Here is a 21,210-nt window from a genome sequence, read left to right on the forward strand (position 1 = left end):
ATACCTGGTAATAAGTCCATGTCTGGTAATAAGTCCATGTCAAGTAATAAGTCCATGTCTGACAATAAGTCTATGTCTGGTAATAAGTCCATGTCTGACAATAAGTCCATGTCTGATTGTTGGATAAATTTGGTATTTTATCACAATTGTGTCACCCTTCTCAAACAAGCAACAGTATATAACTTACACAGATTGTGTTTGAGCGCTGCTGTGTTTGGATAACTATGTCTAACTCAAGGTAGACTTGGGATTTTCTGTATGTTTTTGTCTACATAATAAAGTTACCGGCTCAGACAAAGTCAATGTTGTCAGTGGTAAGGTTGTAAATAGAAAGTTATCTGATTGACCTATAGGGTCAAGGTAGAGAGGCGTACCATAGAAACCAAGGTATTATCTGATTGGCTGGCAGAGATAGGGTCAAGGCCATCATTTATCTAGTTGACCTTCCATTGATCGGATTGGCTCCCTCAGACAAGGTCAAGGTTCTATCCTGTTAAACCTGATTCTGTTGGCTGACAGAAACAGAAGGTGTCTGCTGAATTGTAGTTACTTCAATAAGTCTGATGTTTGTTGGAATATTTCAATAGAAATCTTACAAAGAGGATCAGACATAGGTAATTAAGTTAACCAGGTGATGGAACCATGAAAATGTCAAGGATCAGCTCATTTTGTCTTCCTTTACATAATCGTATGTCTTTTAAATTGAATCATAAAAAAATATAAGACAATTTTATGTTTTCAGTGATTTACAGAACTGGTTTAAATTTCAATTATAATAATTATAAAGACAAAGATATTTTTCCTAAACTGCTTGATATAATCTGATGTAACGATGCTCTAATTTTAAATTTTAATAATTATAAAAAATCATTTATGAATAATTTTTTCCTAATCTGCTTTATATAACTTGATGTAGCCGAGCTGTAGATAAAACGGTTCTCCCGACAGGATCGGCAGTCTGTGGTGAGATGGGATTTATACTCCTGGTGCTGTGTTTAACAGGTGCTGGCGTAAGACCTACCGGGCTTATTGATGAAATATCTGAGAGCGTGTCTCCTATCTATACCCCTATAGATCAGCGCAGTGAGGGGGCCAGAGCTTTAAGTGGGAAAAAATGATTTAATTAATAACTTCACTATTGTTCCATATTGATCGTGTACGTCTGAGACGGTGACAAAATGTCTACAGCTGGGAGCTGTAATTCAAAGACTTTGAGGCTGTGGCACTCCATCTTCTATAGTTTTTGACTAGTGCTGGGAACATTCTGTCTCATATCATACCCCGGTGATTCCAGATTCCTCTCTCATTTAAGTCCACCTCAGTGCTAGGAGAGACACATCAATATTTCAAGAACTGAGATCTCCAAGACTGTTCAGCTGGGGCTTAGGGTCTCCTTCGAAATCTCAGTCATGGTCTGTCACAGTATTTATAGTAATACTCCGTGATTTCTTCCCTTAAAAAGTTTGTCAAAGTCTATTAGAAATGTTTTAGTATAAGTTTTGGATTGTTTCCTCCAGATTTACAGCCCAAATCTATCACCAATATTTTAGAATAAGTCTTGGATCTTTTCCTCTAGAAGTCGAATACTAATCCATCAGAAATGTTTCAGAATAAGTCTTGGATCGATCACCACTACTTTTCGCTGATCTTTCCAGGCTAGGAAAGTTGTTTTAGCTTTGATCAGGGAAATACATTTTGAAGACTTAAATTAAATTGTTAATGGAATTGAGTTGTATCATTGTCCATTTTAAAATGTTTACTTACGTTGATAAAATGATGAGACAAATACATACAGGTACATACAAGTAAGTATCTTTGTGATAAAAAAATTGTTTCATTTTATGCAGCTGAGAACAAATCAAATAACAAATTTGATTGATAGATTGGAAATGCATGATATTTACAAACCAATAGACAAGTTGTCTACATCAGAAGATAAGAATTCAAATTCACTTTAATTTAAAAAAAAAAATGTAACTTTTTGGAAAGAGGTTTAAGAAAAAAATCCTTTCTGTAAGATAAGTATGTTTAAGGTAGAGACTGATATTTGTCAGTGATCTCCGATTCTAATCAATAATGACATTCTTCATATTGAACACAATTTAATAAATTCCTTCTTAAGATGATTGATAATCAGACAAGTATTGTATTGTATTACTTGAAATATTTGCTGTTTATGAACTTTTTTGGTTTGATGGTTTTCGTGGCAGATCCACAGAACCACGAAAATAAATACAACAAATAAATACAACAAACTCAGTTGATGAACTGCTATTTGTTTTATATGATAAATAATTTGTCAAATAAAGGGAGATAATTTGTCCAGGAAGGGAGATAATTTGTAAATAAAGGGGAGATAATTTGTCAGGGAAGGGAGATGATTTGTAAATAAAGGGGAGATAATTTGTCCAGGAAGGGAGATGATTTGTAAATGAAGGGGAGATAATTTGTAAAGGAATGGAAGTTAATACGTCAATCAAGTGGAGATGATTTAAAGGGGAAATATTTTGTTAGTTAAAGGGCTTATTTTTCGTGGAAGGGGAGAAAAATAATTAATAGATGGTATTTTTTTTACGTATAGGGGAGATAATTTGTCAGTTATTAGTGACTATTAATTAGCAGAAGGAAAGCATTTGTCATCAGTATACATGTATATACACGTATGTATGGCAATTGACAGTGTAGATCATTAATATACATGTATATACACGTATGTATGGCAATTGACAGTGGAGATCATTAATAATGATGACCTTTGTGGGTTCCTCTCAAATTACTGTAGATTTTCACCAAAGATAAACTTTTTGCTGCTTATAATTATCATCATTTCTTTTTGATGTTGAGTTGTCAATTTCCATGAATAATTAATCCTGATGCACTAAGAGATATGTCAATCAGATGTGACTGAGGAACTAAATGTCACCAAGTACTTCAATATACATTTGGAGGTTTAGTGTGGTTACTCACAGTTGTCTCCCCTGGTATCTGACGAAGCTGAGGGTCAAAAGGGGGAGCTTCATTAAGTCTGTAATATCCCAGTCTGATTTGACTGTTTCTAATTCCTTTATTGAGGAGAGAGATTTACAACTTGGTAGATAGTATGGTTTGGTCTTTCTAGATAATGGTATCAATTTCTGTATAAATGTGTTGATGTATTTCCTGGTTTTCTGTACAAACATAAGTAAAAAAAACTATAAACGTGTAGAAGTATTTTCTGGTTCTGTTTACAAAACAAGTCAACAATGTTGTTTAAATGTGTGGAAGTATTGTCTGGTTTTCTTTACAAAACACAAGTCAATAAAAGCTGTAAAAATGTGTAGAAGTATTTTCTGGATTTCTTTACGAAAGAAGTCAACAAAGCTGTATAAATGAGTAGAAGTATTTTCTGCACAAAACACATGGCTGATACATTGACGGAGTAAGTTGTTGACCAATGTTGGAGAGAGGAATGGGCACGTTGTCAGAATTACTCAGAATCCTCTGCACCAGCATCTGCACATGCAGGACGTAGACAACTGTCGGTAATAAGTCCCCAGAGGTGTTTGTCTGCCCGCGTCAGTTAGATTGGAGTCTTACTTCATCTCACAACAACGACACGCTGCCTGATAACATCATTGGAGGCACATGCAGTATTAATGGACGACAGTTACAGTTCCGTAAATTCCACTGTGGGATGTGAGAACTGGGAATGAAAGTGTCTCAGCACGTTTGAGATAGTACATCCTGTGTCTTCATGCATGTACATGTTTTATAAATGTACGATTTCTCCGAATCTCCCGGGAGGTGTCTCTTGGTTCAGGACCATTGTCTTGGTCACACTTGGGCGCAGATTTAGAAATCTTGTTCGTATTACCTGTCAGTGCAATCACTCAGGTACATATCAACCTTGGGACAAAGTCAGCCTACTGACTCTGATAGGGCAAATTTCTCTCTACCCCAATTAGCACCAGGCAAGTAACCGAGGGGTCCTAGGTTTGATACCAGCTGAGGGGTCCTAGGTTTGATCCCTGCCCAGGCATCAAATAAAATATGATAAATTGATAGGGCAGGGACTGAGGTGATGCAGGGGACAAAAAGGATTGTGGGTACATAAAGATTGAAGGGGGAAGGGATGGGAAGGGGATGGGAAGGAAAGAGATGATTGGAGGGAAAAGGAGAGAAGAAGATGGGAAGGGAAAGGTTGGAGATGGAGGAGGGAAGGGGATAGAAAAGTGATGACTCGAGGGAAAAGGAGGGAAGGGGAGGGGATGGGGAAGGAGAGAAAATTGGAGGAAGAGAAGGGGAGGAGAAGAAGGGGAGGAGGAGGAGAAGGGGAGGAGAAGGAGGAGAAGGGGAGGAGGAGGAGAAGGGGAGGAGAAGGAGAAGGGGAGGAGGAGGAGAAGGGAGGAGAAGGAGGAGAAGGGGAGGAGGAGGAGAAGGGGAGGAGGAGGAGAAGGGGAGGAGGAGGAGAAGGGGGAGGAGGAGAAGGGGAGGAGGAGGAGAAGGGGAGGAGGAGGAGAAGGGGAGGAGAGGAGGAAGGGGAGGGAGGGGGAGGAGGAGGAGGAAGGGGGGAGGAGAGAGGGAGGGAGGAGAAGGGAGGAGGAAGGGGAGGAGGAGGAGAAGGGGAGGAGGAGGAGGAGAAGGGGGAGGAGGAGAGAGAGGGGGAGGGAAGGAGGAGAAGGGGAGGAGGAGGGGGAGGAAGGGATAGGAGGAGAGAAAAGGGGAGGAGAGGAGGAGGAGAAGGGGAGGAGGAGGAGAAGGGAGAGGAGGAGAAGAAGGGGAGGAGGAGGGAAGGGGAGAGGAAGGAGAGGGAGAAGGAGGGAAGGGGAGGGAGGGGAGGAGGAGAAGGGGAGGAGGAGGAGAAGAAGGGGAGGAGGAGGAGAAGGGGAGGAGGAGGAGAAGGGGAGGAGGAGGAGGAGAAGGGGAGGAGGAGGAGAAGGGGAGGAGGAGGAGGAGAAGGGGAGGAGGAGGAGGAGAGGGGAGGGGATGGGAAGGAGAAGAGATTTGAGGAGGAGGGGAGAGGGGGACAGTAAGGGAAATAGATCAGAGGGGAAATATTGGAGAGGGAGAGGAGGAGGGGGGGGGGGGGGGGGGGGGGGGGGGGGGGAGATGGGGAAATATCTCCTTTATATTGATATACATACAGTTATTAAATGCAGATGAAGCCAAAGCCCAGAGCTGGGTATTGCTGTGTAATAAATGGCTGATCTTACTGGCAGCCTTATTTAGATGTATTATGGAATGTATCCATATGATCTCTCAGGAGATAGAAATCCTGTATATCTGTATAACTTCGTGTAGTTGATGGATCAATTTGCCTGGGACAAAAATATCACTGATTCAGCTAAGTTCTACTTGCTACAAAAATCATGTTTATTCAAATTTGGAATAAGATTGATCTGATAAAAAATAGATCAAACTGAAACATTTGATATTTGTATACGCCATCTCTGTGTATCTCTGTGATAAAGAACTAAATCAAGAGAGAAGTTTGATCTTATTTCAGATTGTTCCGTCATTGATATTGAAGATATGCTGTATAAAATAGACATGCTGGCCATGATACGCAGAATTTGAAATAAACACTTCTGATTGGACGATTTAAAGACAAGTGATTGAGCAGGCTAAAACAATACATATCAAATTACACCACAGCCAGATGTATATCATTTGTTTAGTGATATTGCTGGTTTGACCCTGGTACGTATAGAACTACATGTTTTCAGATTTCTGGAGATTTATTCCCTGTATGATACATTACCGAGCCGAAATATTTGAATTTGATGTGTCACGAAGGTAAAAGTCACAGCGGATTTCTGACATTTTAGATGCGATACCGACCATTTTCTCCTGGTATTACCGTCTTTGGTTTCCCAGAGTTGCACAAAATGGATCAGTGGAAATGTGAAATTAGAGCATTAGGCACTAACTTTTGATTTATATTATTGTACATGTAGTCAATATTAGTAACCTAGGCATGCTCTACATAAAATTGGCCCTTTTTTGTCTGGAATCACACCAATGTTGGAGAACGGAATATATTTCCGTCCAAATAGAAAACTTTTCAAGCCGAATACTTGTAACAGAGTTATTTATACCTACATTGTGACAGAAGGGTTGATGTGGCTTCCGAGACTCATGCACTTTCCCGTGATGAATGTGACCTAGACAGAGTTGATTTCAGTTCCAAGGTCATCAGCACATGTAAATTTTACGTGGCCATCATGACAGGCTATCGGGAAACCCTACACAATGGACAGAGGAAACCAAAATGTAGTAAAGACTTTAGTTGACCTTGGCCTAATGCATGTGTGCATGCTTTGATAAAATATTAATTTTCTTATCGTTTTCAGACCAAAAATGCTTGTAAAGAGTTTAGCTAATTAAGAAATAATTAACGATGATTCGTGTATTGTTGCAGGATATACAACGAGGACGAGGATATTTTGCAATTAAATTAATAACGAAGGCAGCAGGCCTGAGTTATTAATTAAAATTGCAAAATATCCGAGTCTGAGTTGTATATCCTACAACAATACAAGAGTCAAAGTTGATTATTTCTATTCTACCATGTACTGTTTAGTTCTGAGATCGACCTCTTTCTAATAGAAAAAAAAGCAAAGAAACCCCCAGAAAACCTTGTAATTTATTTCTGGAGTATTGCATTATTTGTTGATGTAATATACAGGCAATACAGTACTACGATCAAGAGCATCTATCATATGGCATTGATTTTGAAAAAAAAAGTACAAAAAAAAAATAAAAAAAAATAAAAGGGATTCGAACTCGCATCGTGATAAAAATTTATTGAAAGACTAACCCATTAGCCAACTCGGCTATAGTAACCTTTTATAAAATGTGTGAATATTAGATATATAAAATTGTAACAGCCGTGACTCACGACCGTGTATTATTGGCACGAGCGTGGGTTATTGGAAAATAATACATGGTTTTAAACCAATCAAAACTGGCGTTACATAGCAAACATGGTAGAATGAATTATAATTAACTCAGTTGAAGTAAGATTATCTGTTTTAGAGTTTTAAAGGTCCCTGGTTTGGGCTGAATGCTGGTGGTCAGCTCGGTTAACGTTAGATTGTCCGTTTTAGAGTTTTAAAGGTCCCTGGTTTGGTCTGAATGCTGGTGGTCAGCTCGGTTAACGTTAGATTGTCCGTTTTAGAGTTTAAAGGTCCCTGGTTTGGGCTGAATGCTGGTGGTCAGCTCAGTTGAAGTTAGATTGTCAGTTTAGATATTTGGAGGTCCCTGGTTTGAATTTCAGTCTCGTTGCTGCATTATTTCTTTCCAGTTACATTTGGCACCAAACTAAACATCCAAGGAAAGTGGTATCGGGTCATGTGTGTGTCTTTGGGGTCAAAGACTTTGTTGAAGGCGGGAGGAATGTAATGTTACGTAATATATGGCTGAACAATGGTCGCCAGGACAAACATTTAGAGTGTCTGTCTAGAGTTTGGAGGTTTGAGTCCTTGTCTGGTCATTGCAGTCTTTCTCTCCTGTTGACTGAATGTGAGTAACATTTAGGATCGATGATAACTGTATGTTATGTCGATACAATTTTTATGGTGTAGATCATTAATAATGATGACCTTTTTGGGTTCCTCTCAAATTACTGTAGATTTTCACCAAAGATAAACTTTTTGCTGCTTATAATTATCATCATTTCTGTTTGATGTTAAGTTGTCAATTTCCATGAATAATTAATCCTGATGCACTAAAAGATATGTCAATCAGATGTGACCGATATGACAAAATAAGAGATTTCAGTTTGATTTGAAGTTTGTTCTTGTTTCACCTCCAAGACAACCAAGCATAGTTTCCAAGACAACCAAGTGTAGTTTCCAAGACAACCAAGTGTAGTTTCCAAGACGACCAAGTGTAGTTTCCAAGACAACCAAGCATAGTTTCCAAATAGTTTCCAAGACAACCAAGCGTAGTTTCCAAGACAACCAAGTGTAGTTTCCAAGACAACCAAGCATAGTTTCCAAGACAACCAAGTGTAGTTTCCAAGACAACCAAGTGTAGTTTCCAAGACGACCAAGTGTAGTTTCCAAGACAACCAAGCATAGTTTCCAAATAGTTTCCAAGATAACCAAGCGTAGTTTCCAAGACAACCAAGTGTAGTTTCCAAGACAACCAAGTGTAGTTTCCAAGACAACCAAGCATAGTTTCCAAATAGTTTCCAAGACAACCAAGCGTAATTTCCAAGACACCCAAGTGTAGTTTCCAAGACAACCAAATGTAGTTTCCAAGACAACTAAGCGTAGTTTCCAAGACAACCAAGTGTAGTTTCCAAGACAACCAAGTGTAGTTTCCAAGACAACTAAGCATAGTTTCCAAGACAACCAAGTGTAGTTTCCAAGACAACCAAGTGTAGTTTCCAAGAAAACCAAGTGTAGTTTCAGTTGAGTCAGGAATAAGTGTTAATACTTATAATACAACTATAGAAATGTTATAAAAATCAAACTATTAATTAATCCTCAAACTATAATCAATGATAAAACTGTAATAAAAACAGTCTATGTTGTTATTGTACCATATTATATCGTAATTGTTCTGTCAGGGGAAAATCTAAAAAAAGATTATTACTCTATTCTTAGGACACGAAATGTCTTCCTGGGGAGGCAGGGTTTGTTTTTTAACACATCAAACTGAGGGTGTCCATCCATGGCCCGTGTGGACATAGTATAAAATGCGAACCTAATGAATTTCCCTTTTTGTAAAGCATTTGTCACTCTCGCTTTACCTACTGTGATGAATCAACAGTGAGCAGTGCTGGATCATTACGTTTGTGCGTGTATGTCGATACAAAAATCAAACGACAATTAAGTGTGGAAATGGCAGTGCCGCGGTCTGACAGGTCGAGCCTTTATTCGTCTGGGGATGTAAGCAACATTGATCTACGTTAATGAGATAATTGAACTGTTTGCCTTGTCACAATCTTATGTTTCCGGGGAGGGCGGTACTTCTGATTAGGCTTTATTTGATTCTGCTTTCTAATAAGGAGGCTACTGACACATTTACTGGTCGTAGTTTGATTATAGGATATAGAGAATTCAATATATAATTCCTTTATAATACAACAATTACTATAATTAAACAATCAATATATATCACTTATGATATTGCAGAAATTTCTATCTTTTCTGAGATGTACATGAAACAGATCTATGGAAAAACTTCAGACTATTTTCGCGTCACCTGAGACGAAGTCCCAGATGACCTACTGAGGTCACCATTTGTCCAGCACCATCCATTGTGTGCCATTAACAATTTGCATTTTTGACTTCTTTTCAATAACAAAGAAGCCTAGGGAAATGAAATTGGGCCTCTAGCATGCTGGGACAAACTAGCATGCTGGTACAAACTGCGACAAACTAGCATGCTGCGACAAACTAGCATGCTGCGACGAATGTTCAAATGATTGATCTTGACCTATTTTCAACATCTCAGTGGTCAAACATGCTAAAATCTTCTTCTCAATAACCAAGAAGCCCAAGGTTGGAACAGTGGCATATCTGCTTTGTTAATTGAATGGCCTTGACCTACTTTCAAGGTCACATTGATCATATAGTTAAATTCTTAACTTAAAAACAAAAAAATCAAATATCCGTATGTATTTCAGAACTTCATGACCATTCAGGCCTCTGGTTATCACAAGTTTTGTAAATATTGCAGTAAATAGGCTTTGATGGTTCGTACAGATGATGAAAAGTGATTGAATTAGTGTTTAGTGCTTGACAAGTACTGGAATCCATGCTTACCTGTTGTAAACATACTTTTTCAAGTTTTTTGTTAAAATAAGTAATTTATAACAAGAAAAATATAAGAAGACTTTAATCATCAGAGCCATTTACTTTGTTTTTCGGTAATTTTCAGATTTTGGTGTTCCGTTAGTTACTGTAATTTCATTCTTTAGGGCGCTTTTACTCACACAACACAGTTTGTTATTAGCCCATCATCATCAAATCACCCTGTGTATGTGGCCCGTGGACCGTCATTTGTCCATAAATAATCCTTGTTATCGCTATTTCTTAAAAAGTAGAGTTTGCACTAAAATTGCACTTGAGAAATTGAGAAAAAGTGCTGGAATTGTTCTTGAATTTTGGTATGAAAAATCTGTATTTTTTATTTTTATTGAAGTTATTTTTTTTTTGTATTTTTATTGTCTCCATTGCAAGGTCATATAATCTGAAAACATGACATTTCATTAAAATATGAAGATCAAAATAGCTCATGTAAGGGTTTATAGACAAATGAATGACATAAAAGAATTCAATGAATGTGACTGCGTTCAAGAGATACATAGCGATATTAATTTTATTGGTTTTTATATTCGGCCGATCAATACTTGACCACTTTTCTTGTGTTAATTAAGTACATAAATCCATTCGATGCTCAAGTATCTTAGCACTTGATTGATACTGGCTACAGATTGAAATCAATATTAGCCAATCGAATGACAGGTTCAGAAGTTTATCATAAATGAGTTTTGGCAGGTTCTCGTTCTGGTCCGATAATCACAGGAAGTTTGTTTTCCGTACTGGCAATCCAAAGTCCGTGTGGTAAATCAGGCCGAACTTCCTCCTTAAAATCTATATTGTGATTGGTAGGTTAGATGGTGGACTTGGGACTATTTTGTACTGGTGATTTATAATTAAACCACATGATTAAGGTTGAAACAGCTATGAGTACTTATAGGACCCGTTACAATAGAGAAAAAATATCATATTTACTGAAATAAATATCCCAGGAGCTTGACGTTCTTCAAAGAGCGGATGTTAAAAAGAGCATGAAATCTATCAAGGAAGTTAACTTTACACTGAATCATGTTAATAAGACATTTTGTGGTTACTGTTGGATTGATTTTGTTTTTGACTGTTGGATTTCACTTGCATGTGTGCAGATTTACAGTTGTATGTAAACAGATTTTTCAGTTGTATGTAAACAGATTTTTCAGTTGTATGTAAACTGATTTTTCAGTTGTATGTAAACAGATGTTGTTTTACCTTATCATTAGTCAATTTACGATTAGAATGAGAAAACAAGGGGAAGGGGCCTTTATTGGAGTTAATATGGTTTGTCATATAATAACAGTGACTGTAGACAGAAATACTGTTACAGTAAGATTGTTTTCTAAAGAAATATTTTTCGAATTTATTTTGTATGCAGAAAGTTGCCACTAGGTAATAAAATCAATCCATCATTATTTACTATGATTGATGTTAATTAAAGGAAATTAAACTGATCAATCTCTTTTTTTAAGAATTCATGACATATTTTCTAAGAATATTTTCCTCTGTCGAGAGAACAATGGAGAATCCGGTATCCTTCCGTTGACAGGATGAGATGTGTTGACATTTGAAACAGTCTTAATCATCTAGTCGCTCCTCTGAAATTAAAGAAAATTGAAAAACATCCATCCATTATCATAATATTTTCCTGAACTACATAATTGGTACTTTTCAGAGATTATTTTCCTTTCGTATAAGTTGGATAAAAGGAAATGTTTTTTTTTATCTCTGTTATTGAACTGACACATTCTGATTGGTCAAGGTTTATATTATTTTTTATCTGAAAGAAGTTAATGAAATAATTTATTTTGATTGGTCAATTAAACCAATTAGATAATTGTTTGCATATTTAGGCTTTGTGTTTATATTCATGGAATAATGGCCAATGAGTTTTAAGGTCATAATTTAGTTTAAGCTGTATAAACCTTTAACACAGAAATCTCAAATTTCTTTATATTGATTTAGACTCATAATCAAACGGGCTTGTTCTTAGAATGCAAAATGGTGGCACATAATAGGGAAAAATATTTTGTTCGTTGTGAGTGGATTCCGGTGAAAAGAAATCATTCTGTCAATATGACGTTTATGCGATATTAAATAAACGTTAATAAAATTGTATCCTTGTTCAATATTGCGATTGCTGCGGCGGTGTCAAGTAGATCACTGCGAACACTGGTGCTTGACATGATGTTAATAGCTTATCAAAATCATGTAATGAGTTAACGGGTCACTCGGGAATTTTACTGTTTCTAACGATTTGTCTGTAATTATTGAATTAAAGGTGAAGTGTTTATATGTACAGTTCAGGGTCGGGATAAATACCTTTAGGCATCAGTACGATGGAACACTACTGGATAACCGATATTGATTTATCAGGCTACTCATACCACTGACATGGTGATTATCTCTAACAAATGGAATGTGAATAGGACGTCTTTGTTTCATTACAGTGAAATACCACCTGGCATGAGTGACCATCTGTGTAATGAATCTATAGAGATAACCTGTCTATAGTGACCATCTGTGTAATGAATCTATAGAGATAACCTGTCTATAGTGACCATCTGTGTAATGAATCAATAGAGATAACCTGTCATGTGTGACCATCTGTGTAATGAATCAATAGAGATAACCTGTCTATAGTGACCACCTGTGTAATTAAAATTTGACTGTGTCCAGTTACTGTATCTATAGAGATAACCTGTCTATAGTGACCATCTGTGTAATGAATATTTGACTGTGTCCAGTTACTGTATCAATAGTGATAACCTGTCTATAGTGACCACCTGTGTAATTAAAATTGGACTGTGTCCAGTTCCTGTTTCTATAGAGACAACCTGTCTATAGTGACCATCTGTGTAATTAAAATTTGACTCTGTCCAGTTACTGTATCTATAGAGATAACTTGTCTATAGTGACCACCTGTGTAATGAATATTTGACTGTTTCCAGTTACTGTATCTATAGAGACAACCTGTCTATAGTGACCATCTGTGTAATTAAAATTTGACTCTGTCCAGTTACTGTATCTATAGAGATAACCTGTCTAAAACTATTACCACCCATCTGTCAGAACCACCTGTCTATAGGGACCACCTGTGATGAGACAACCTGTCTATAGATTTTCTTGTGGGCATCTATGTATAAGGACCATCTATCTATAGGAAACATCTATCATGACAGAGAACCTGTCTATAGGGACCATCCATTTATAAGGACTACCTGTCTAAAGGGACCATCCATTTTAAGGACTACCTGTCTAAAGGGACATCATTTATGACAGACAACCTGTCTATAATGACCATCCATTTATAAGGACTACCTGTGTAATCCACACAGTGCCAGAATCTCTCTACTGAGGGAGATACAGTTTGATATTCAGCACAGACACATTATTTCCCTGAGATGAACCATATTGCTGCGGGATCGAGGAACATTAAAGTTGTGCTGGAACAATTACAGGGACCTGATATCTCCTGTGTATACACATGATATATTTTCTGTCAATTTCTTTCAAAAATTCTGCACCACATGTAAACGTAACAATAACTGTGTGTGATAATAGGTCTATATGTTCCCTCTGGGTCACGAACTCCTCCAAGAACAGTGCAGCTAAACGATTGTTTGACAAAACAGAGCCATCACGCTCTGCATTGTTCTATCAATTTTATATCTACTGTCAATAATTTGTGAAAATTCAGGGAGAAAATAACGGTGATCTGTTTAGACATAAAAATGTATCTTGATCACGAGCATGTTTGAAACCAATACAAAATAACACCAGGTCAAGCAAAGTTTGTCTGAACATGACACGCTTGGGGATCATGGTCACAGACAAGTAAGTAAGATCACATGTATGTTTGCATGTGTGGTAAGGATATACACAGTTAGATAATTGACAGATGTAACAAACAGAGTATCTGGTCCGTGTCACAAGGCTGACAGTATAAATACAATTATTGTCTCACTTAATACCAAAGTCCACTTTAGGGTTTAATTGGCTTTGTGAAACGAGCATTAATATTACAGAGAGTTGTTTACCTTAAGACTAAACATGTTTCTGTCTGAGATAATTAGCTATGGTTACTTCACGATTGATAACCGGTCATTTAAAAACAGGTATTTATAAGTACTTGTACTATAAGTTTAAGGAAATATAACTTTTCTAGGAGGAAATTATCTGCATTTGAGGAGGGAGGTAAAAAGTTTTGTTGAGAGGAGACAAAATTATTTTCATAAGGGAGATAATAAAATTTTGTGAGGGGAGATACAATTTATTTTAAGGGGAGGTAATAAGTTTTGGTGAGGGGAGATGAAATTATTTTTATAAGGGGAGGTAATAAGTTTTGGTGAGGGGAGACAAAATTTATTTTGATAAAGGGAGGTAACAAGTTTTGGTGAGGGGAGATAAAATTCCCTGTAGTGGTGTAAATGAGGCCCTTCCCTCCAACCACCACCACCACCACCACCTCAGAACAATATATATATATATATATGTTTGTTGAATAGATAAGTAAATAATTTAATTGAATATAAAAGAAGGTAGGGTTGACAGGTATGACGGACAGGAAGTAGTAACTAGGTAACAGTTTCCAGGTAACAGTTTCCAGGTAACAGTTTACAGGTAACAGTTTCCAGGTAACAGTTTACGGGTAACAGTTTCCAGGTAACAGTTTCCAGGTAACAGTTTCCAGGTAACGGTTTCCAGGTACACGGATGCTGTGACACAGGTAGAGTTTACATAGTTTACAATCCTCACACATTTCTGTCTTGTTGTTGATGTTTTTATCTTATTTCATATAAAGAAAGTTATTGTGTACTAAAGACGGAGTCTCAGAGGTGGGGATAAAAGGTTTACGTATTGTCAGTTTGACATCTCTCACCTCAAACAATTAACTATTGTCTCCTCGCGGGCCTGTTGTACTCACTGATCATTATTGGCTTGTTGCCACTTTGTAATCTTTTTAATCTAGATTAATTATTTATATTATTTCCTTTAATTATAAATGAAAGATAAAATCAATGATGTTTGCCATCGTTAAGTTGATGAAGTGTTAAGAAGCTTATCATGGTCAATATTTTCTATTGATCAGACAGCATCTGTCTTCCATACTTACAAACAGAACAAGACATTTCTGTACAAAGATTTAAATGTCACAATACCTGGTGATAAAAAACTTAAAGGTCGTAATTCCTCGTTTATACCTTACTTAGTCACATGATTACTGATCAGCGTGGCAGACATTTTCTGGGGGTTTTACACTTTTGAAATTTTCAGCTGTAAATTGCAGTTTGAGGTTCATAAAGGTCACCATCAAACTTGTTAAACAGTTAATATCTCTCCGAGGGATAAAGGTCTGAGGACTTTTGTCTGAGATAATACAATAATGTTTATATTCTTATATTTATGGAATCCTGAAAAGGTCAAAGGTTCAGGAACAAAATGGTAACTGTGATATACAGGGTTGATGTCAGCATCCTCAGTAGGCAGTTTTCTTATTTTGTTCTCTGGAAGGGATGAAGGATGGGACAGAGGAAGGGATGGAGGGAGGGAAGAAGGAAGGGATGGAGGGATGGATGGAAGGAGGGATGGAGGGATGGATGGAAGGAGGGATGGAGGGATGGATGGAAGGAGGGATGGAGGGATGGAGGGATGGATGGAAGGATAGATGGAGGGATGGATGGAAGGATAGATGGAGGGATGGATGAAGGGTCCAAGGACGAAGGAAGGGATGGATGGAGGGATGGATGGAGGGTCCAAGGACGAAGGAAGGGATGGAGGGAGGGATGGAGGGAGGGAAGAAGGAAGGGATGGAGGAAGGGACGGAGGAAGGGACGGAGGAAAGGATGGAGGAAGGGATGGAGGAAGGCATTGAGGGAGGGACAGGAAGGAGGAAGGAATGGAGGGAGGGACAGGAAGGAGGGGATGGATGGAAGGAGGGATAGATGGAAGGATGGATGGAGGGATGGATGGAGGGTCCAGGGACGAAGGAAGGGAGGGATGGAGGGAGGGATGGAGGAAGGGAAGGAGGAAGGGACGGAGGAAGGGACGGAGGAAAGGATGGAGGAAGGGATGGAGGAAGGCATTGAGGGAGGGACAGGAAGGAGGAAGGAATGGAGGGAGGGACAGGAAGGAGGGATGGATGGAAGGAGGGATAGATGGAAGGATGGATGGAGGGATGGATGGAGGGTCCAGGGACGAAGGAAGGGAGGGATGGAGGGAGGGATGGAGGAAGGGAAGGAGGAAGGGACGGAGGAAGGGCGGAGGAAGGAATGGAGGGAGGGACAGGAAGGAGGAAGGAATGGAGGGAGGGACAGGAAGGAGGGATGGATTGAAGGAGGGATGGAGGTGGGAAGAAGGAAGGGATGGAGGAAGGGATGGAGGGAGGGAAAGAGGGAGGGACAGAGAGGGAGGGACAGAGAGGGAGGGATGGAGAGGGAGGGAAGGAAGGAGGGAGGGATGAAGGAAAGGATGGAGGAAAGGATGGAGGAAGGGATGGAGGGAGGGATGGAGGGAGGGATGGATGGATGGAGGGATGGAAGGAGGGATGGAGGAAGGGATGGAGGGAAGGATGGAGAGAGGACAGAGAGATTGATACCTCTATCAATTAAGTTAGATTTTTATCTGTATGATATTGTTACAGGTAGTACAGATTACCTGTGGCTGTCTCGTCACCTCTGTATCAATGATGTCTCCTCACTTTATACATCATGAATCACCCAATGATAATATCTTGTCACCTCATTCAGAGTAATCGTAATTACGATTAATTGGATGCACTTGAACACAGAGTGATGTCCCTTTATAACCTGATGAGTCAGTTAAGATGGTGAGATATGAATGATTCTGTTTTTTATTTTGTGTGTAACTTTGTCATCTGCTGTGTAGTATGTCCTTAATGCTAATACACTTCATTGTAATAGGACAATGGCACGATATTGGGATAAATTGATTCTCTGATTCGCCAGGCTTTTCGAGGGAGATAAAACTGGATGGAGTGTCCAGGCTTTCCTAGGGAGATATAAATAGATTCTCTGGATGGAGTGTCCAGGCTTTCCCAGGGAGATATAAATAGATTCTCTGGATGGAGTGTCCAGGCTTTCCCATGGAGTTATATATAGATTCTCTGGATGGAGTGTCCAGGCTTTCAAATGGAGTTATTTATAGATTTTCTAAATGAAGTGTCTAGGCTTTTCCAGGGAAATATAAATAAATTTTCATGACAAAGTATCGAGTCTTTTCCTAGGAGCTATAGATAGAATCTCTGGATGAAGTGTGCAGGCTTTCCCAGGGAGATATAATTAGATTCTCTGGATGGAGTGTCCAGGCTTTCCCAGGGAGTTATATATAGATTCTCTGGATGGAGTTCAGGCTTTCCCAGGGAGATATAATTAGATTCTCTGGATGGAGTTCCGAGCTTTCCTAGGGAGAGATTAATAGATAGCCTTGAAGGAGTTCCAGGCTTTTCCCTGGGAGATATAATTAGATTCTCTGGATGGAGTTCCGAGCTTTCCCAGGGAGAGATTAATAGATAGCCTTGAAGGAGTTCCAGGATTTTCCCTGGGAAATATAATTAGATTCTCTCGATGGAATGTGTAAACTTTCCTAGTGAGAGATTGTCTTAATCCAGACCGATATGTCAAAGTTTTTCTTAGACAAAGAATTTATTATTCTATGCATAAGTTCCTTGATTGAAGGAAACTCCTTAACGTTACACTAAAAAGGCATTACAGACTTCCTCCTTTACTCTGATATTATTTTCCTATTGAGAATTTTTTATTTGAAATATCCACCTCAATGCTGAATAAACTGTTGCCATAGAGATGTATCAACGTTCTTTACTAGTGAGAGATTAAAATCACAATGGACGGAAACCCTTCACCCTTACATAGTGTTTTAAAACCTTAAGAATCCTTCCTGTAATGCCTTTAACCCTAAGAAATTATCATTGTGGAATCGACTGAAACATTTCTTTTGAGGCTGAAATGTTTAAGGATCAACATGAGGCTCAATGGAATGTGCTGAACCTCTAAAACCTTTTATAGGTTTGAAATTCAATATGAGGCTTGGTGGAATGTGTGCTGAATCTGTAAAGCCTTTCCCAGACTTGAAGTTCAATATGAGGCTTTGTGTAATGTTTGGTACCTCTAAAGTCTTTTTCTGGTTTGAAGTTCAATGTGACGCTTTGTGTAATGTTTGGTACCTCTAAAGTCTTTTTCTGGTTTGAAGTTCAATGTGACGCTTTGTGTAATGTTTGGTACCTCTAAAGTCTTTTTCTGGTTTGAAGTTCAATGTGACGCTTTGTGTAATGTTTGGTATCTCTAAAGTCTGTTTCTGGTTTTAAGTTCAATGTGAGGCTTTGTGTAATGTTTGGTACCTCTAAAGTCTGTTTCTGGTTTGAAGTTCAATGTAAGGCTTTGTGTAATGTTTGGTACCTCTAAAGTCTGTTTCTGGTTTGAAGTTCAATGTAAGGCTTTGTGTAATGTTTGGTACCTCTAAAGTCTGTTTCTGGTTTGAAGTTCAATGTAAGGCTTTGTGTAATGTTTGGTACCTCTAAAGTCTGTTTCTGGTTTGAAGTTCAATGTAAGGCTTTGTGTAATGTTTGGTACCTCCAAAGTCTGTTTCTGGTTTGAAGTTCAATATGAGGCTTTGTGTAATGTGCTGTACCTCCAAAGTCTGTTTCTAGTTTGAAGTTCAATATGAGGCTTTGTGTAATGTTTGGTACCTCTAAAGTCAGTTTCTGGTTTGAAGTTCAATGTGAGGCTTTGTGTAATGTGGGGTACCTCTAAAGTCAGTTTCTGGTTTGAAGTTCAATATGAGGCTTTGTGTAATGTGGGGTACCTCTAAAGTCTGTTTCTGGTTTGAAGTTCAATATGAGGCTTTGTGTAATGTGCTGTACCTCCAAAGTCTGTTTCTAGTTTGAAGTTCAATATGAGGCTTTGTGTAATGTTTGGTACCTCTAAAATCTGTTTCTGGTTTGAAGTTCAATATGAGGCTTTGTGTAATGTAGGGTACCTTTAAAGTCTGTTTCTGGTTTGAAGTTCAATGTGAGGCTTTGTGTAATGTTTGGTACCTCTAAAATCTGTTTCTGGTTTGAAGTTCAATATGAGGCTTTGTGTAATGTTTGGTACCTCTAAAATCTGTTTCTGGTTTGAAGTTCAATGTGAGATTTTGTGTAATGTGCTGTACCTCTAAAGTCTTTTTCTGGTTTGAAGTTCAATGTGAGGCTTTGTGTAATGTTTGGTACCTCTAAAGTCTGTTTCTGGTTTGAAGTTCAATGTGAGGGTTTGTGTAATGTTTGGTACCTCTAAAGTCTGTTTCTGGTTTGAAGTTCAATATGAGGCTTTGTGTAATGTTTGGTACCTCTAAAGTCTGTTTCTGGTTTGAAGTTCAATGTGAGGGTTTGTGTAATGTGCTGTACCTCTAAAATCTTTACCAAAGGATTGAGACTTCTCCCAAAGAGGTATTTTCCTCCAATACATTGTTACGATTTTGTAACTTAATTTTAAAGTGTTGAATATTAAACTCTATAACTTCCTGTGTTGGATATTGAAGATATGTGCTGTGAACTTTTATCTTTCTCAATTGCATTTAAATATCTCCGAACGTAATTATTTATAATGAACTTTGCAAATTGCTGAAAATCTAATTTTCCTTTATTATAGGTTTTGGGGTTGATTTTCAGAAAAGAAATAGATCATTTTATAATCTGGCACAAAAGTGTTTTCTTGTTTAATTATCATCAGCTTTGTTTGTTTTTGGCATGTTGGGGTTTCTGTGTATTTAATTGTTTATTAGTTAAATCTTAAGGGGATTGTAGAAAGTGGTTATCATAGACAGGCTTCAGTATCTCTAATTAAAGTTAGATCTAATGAAATTATGTCAATTTTAAAGGAGTTTTCACGCCAGAAGTAAAAATTTTAAAATAAATTATATCTTTCCTGATTTCTTTGTCTGCTTGCCATTTTAGAATTCAGTTTGAAAATTAAAATGAAATTGATTTATTTTGACAATGTACTTGGGGCTTTGATTAAAAATTGGGTAAAATATGTAGAAGAAAAGAATTAAACCTATTGACTTTGATAAAAAATTCTGTAAAATATATCGAAGAAAAGAAACTTATTGAGGAACTTGAACATTGTTCTCATTAATGTCGGACATGGAGATTTCATAAATAATCAAATACTAAGCTTTTGTATCAAATGCTGATCTAGAAATGAAGTCACTTCAGCCAAGGTGTTAATGATTTACATCATTTCTTCATTTAAGATTTAATTAAATTCGATCTAATTCCGTTTTGCCAGATTTCACATGACTTAAAAGAAAATGTAATTTTTTTGTCAAAACAAGATACTTATAAAATGATTTTTTTAAAAACGATAAGACCTTTTTTTCTTATTCAGGAGTGTTTGATTACACAGATGAAAATGTTTAACCTTTTGGATGTTATTTCAGAATTGAAATGCAATTTTGACTGAATTTCTCCCGTAGGACAGACTAAACAATACATGTTTGTCTGGGTCGTGTTACACGCTCCCTACAGATCTGTAGTTAACATTGACTAAATGGTGTGTTTAGATACAATTTCTTTAGTCATTAAATAAAATACTTCATTGTAGTATAATAAATCTCTGTAACATTGAAATGTCGGTGACGGCAGCACTTTCTTTTGTCATAAGAAGTAAATTTACCGGTTAACAAATTCCCAACTCAATGTCATTGCATCCATCTAATGTCAGTGAAATAATCAAATTGATGCAGATGAAAATTCGTGTCCCTTTATGGGTTTGTGGCTATACAACGGCTGTGAGTTATGAGAAGTAGACATTTTATAAAAAACGCAAAACAGTTGTCAGAAGAATTTCAAAGATATTTTCCTTCACAAAGGGCTTGCAAAATTATGTCCATTTAATAACAGGAAAAAATTCTCAGAAAGCAAGTTAAATACATGGAGATGTTTTGTTGATGTCAAAGCCTGACCACAATATGTGGTATAGAGTTATGTCCCCTTGGTGGCCAGGAAACAGTTTTATTGGTGTCAAAACCTGACCACAATGAGTTGTATAGAGTTATGTCCCCTTGGTACCAAGAAAACTGTTTTTATTGATGTTAAAACCTGACCACACTGAATGGTATAGAGTTATGTCCCTTTGGTACCCAGGAAACCGTTTTATTGATGTCAAAACTCGACCACAATGAGTTGTATAGAGTTATGTCCCTTTAGTACCCAGGAAACCGTTTTATTGATGTCAAAACCTGACCACAATAAGTGGTATAGAGTTATCTCCCCTTGGTAGCAAGGAAACAGTTCTCAGCAAACCTATAAGCACTGCTAAGTCAGCTGTTTCATGTTAACTCTTGTCTGCAAACAAATTCAAGTTATACATTAATTCCAGTTCACAAATACATAACAGCTAGCTAG

The 21,210-nt window shown here is 37.7% G+C and overlaps 2 protein-coding genes across 4 annotated transcripts in view; both read left to right on the plus strand.

Moving 5' to 3' along the window:
* LOC117340282 (kin of IRRE-like protein 1) overlaps positions 1-21,210 on the plus strand; it is a 378,740-nt gene that overhangs the window by 49,148 nt on the left and 308,382 nt on the right. The window lies entirely within an intron of this gene.
* Positions 15,312-16,502, plus strand: LOC117340376 (oleosin GRP-17-like). Its single transcript, XM_033902138.1, has one exon. The coding sequence runs from the start codon at positions 15,312-15,314 to the stop codon at positions 16,500-16,502; it is 1,191 nt and encodes a 396-aa protein (XP_033758029.1).

Source organism: Pecten maximus, chromosome 13 (genome assembly GCF_902652985.1).
Source record: "Pecten maximus chromosome 13, xPecMax1.1, whole genome shotgun sequence".
Classification (NCBI taxonomy): Eukaryota; Metazoa; Mollusca; class Bivalvia; order Pectinida; family Pectinidae; genus Pecten; species Pecten maximus.

What these genes read in the sequence shown, in the direction of transcription:
- LOC117340376 (XM_033902138.1), top strand. Translation starts at nt 15,312, where the DNA reads ATGGGACAGAGGAAGGGATGGAGGGAGGGAAGAAGGAAGGGATGGAGG.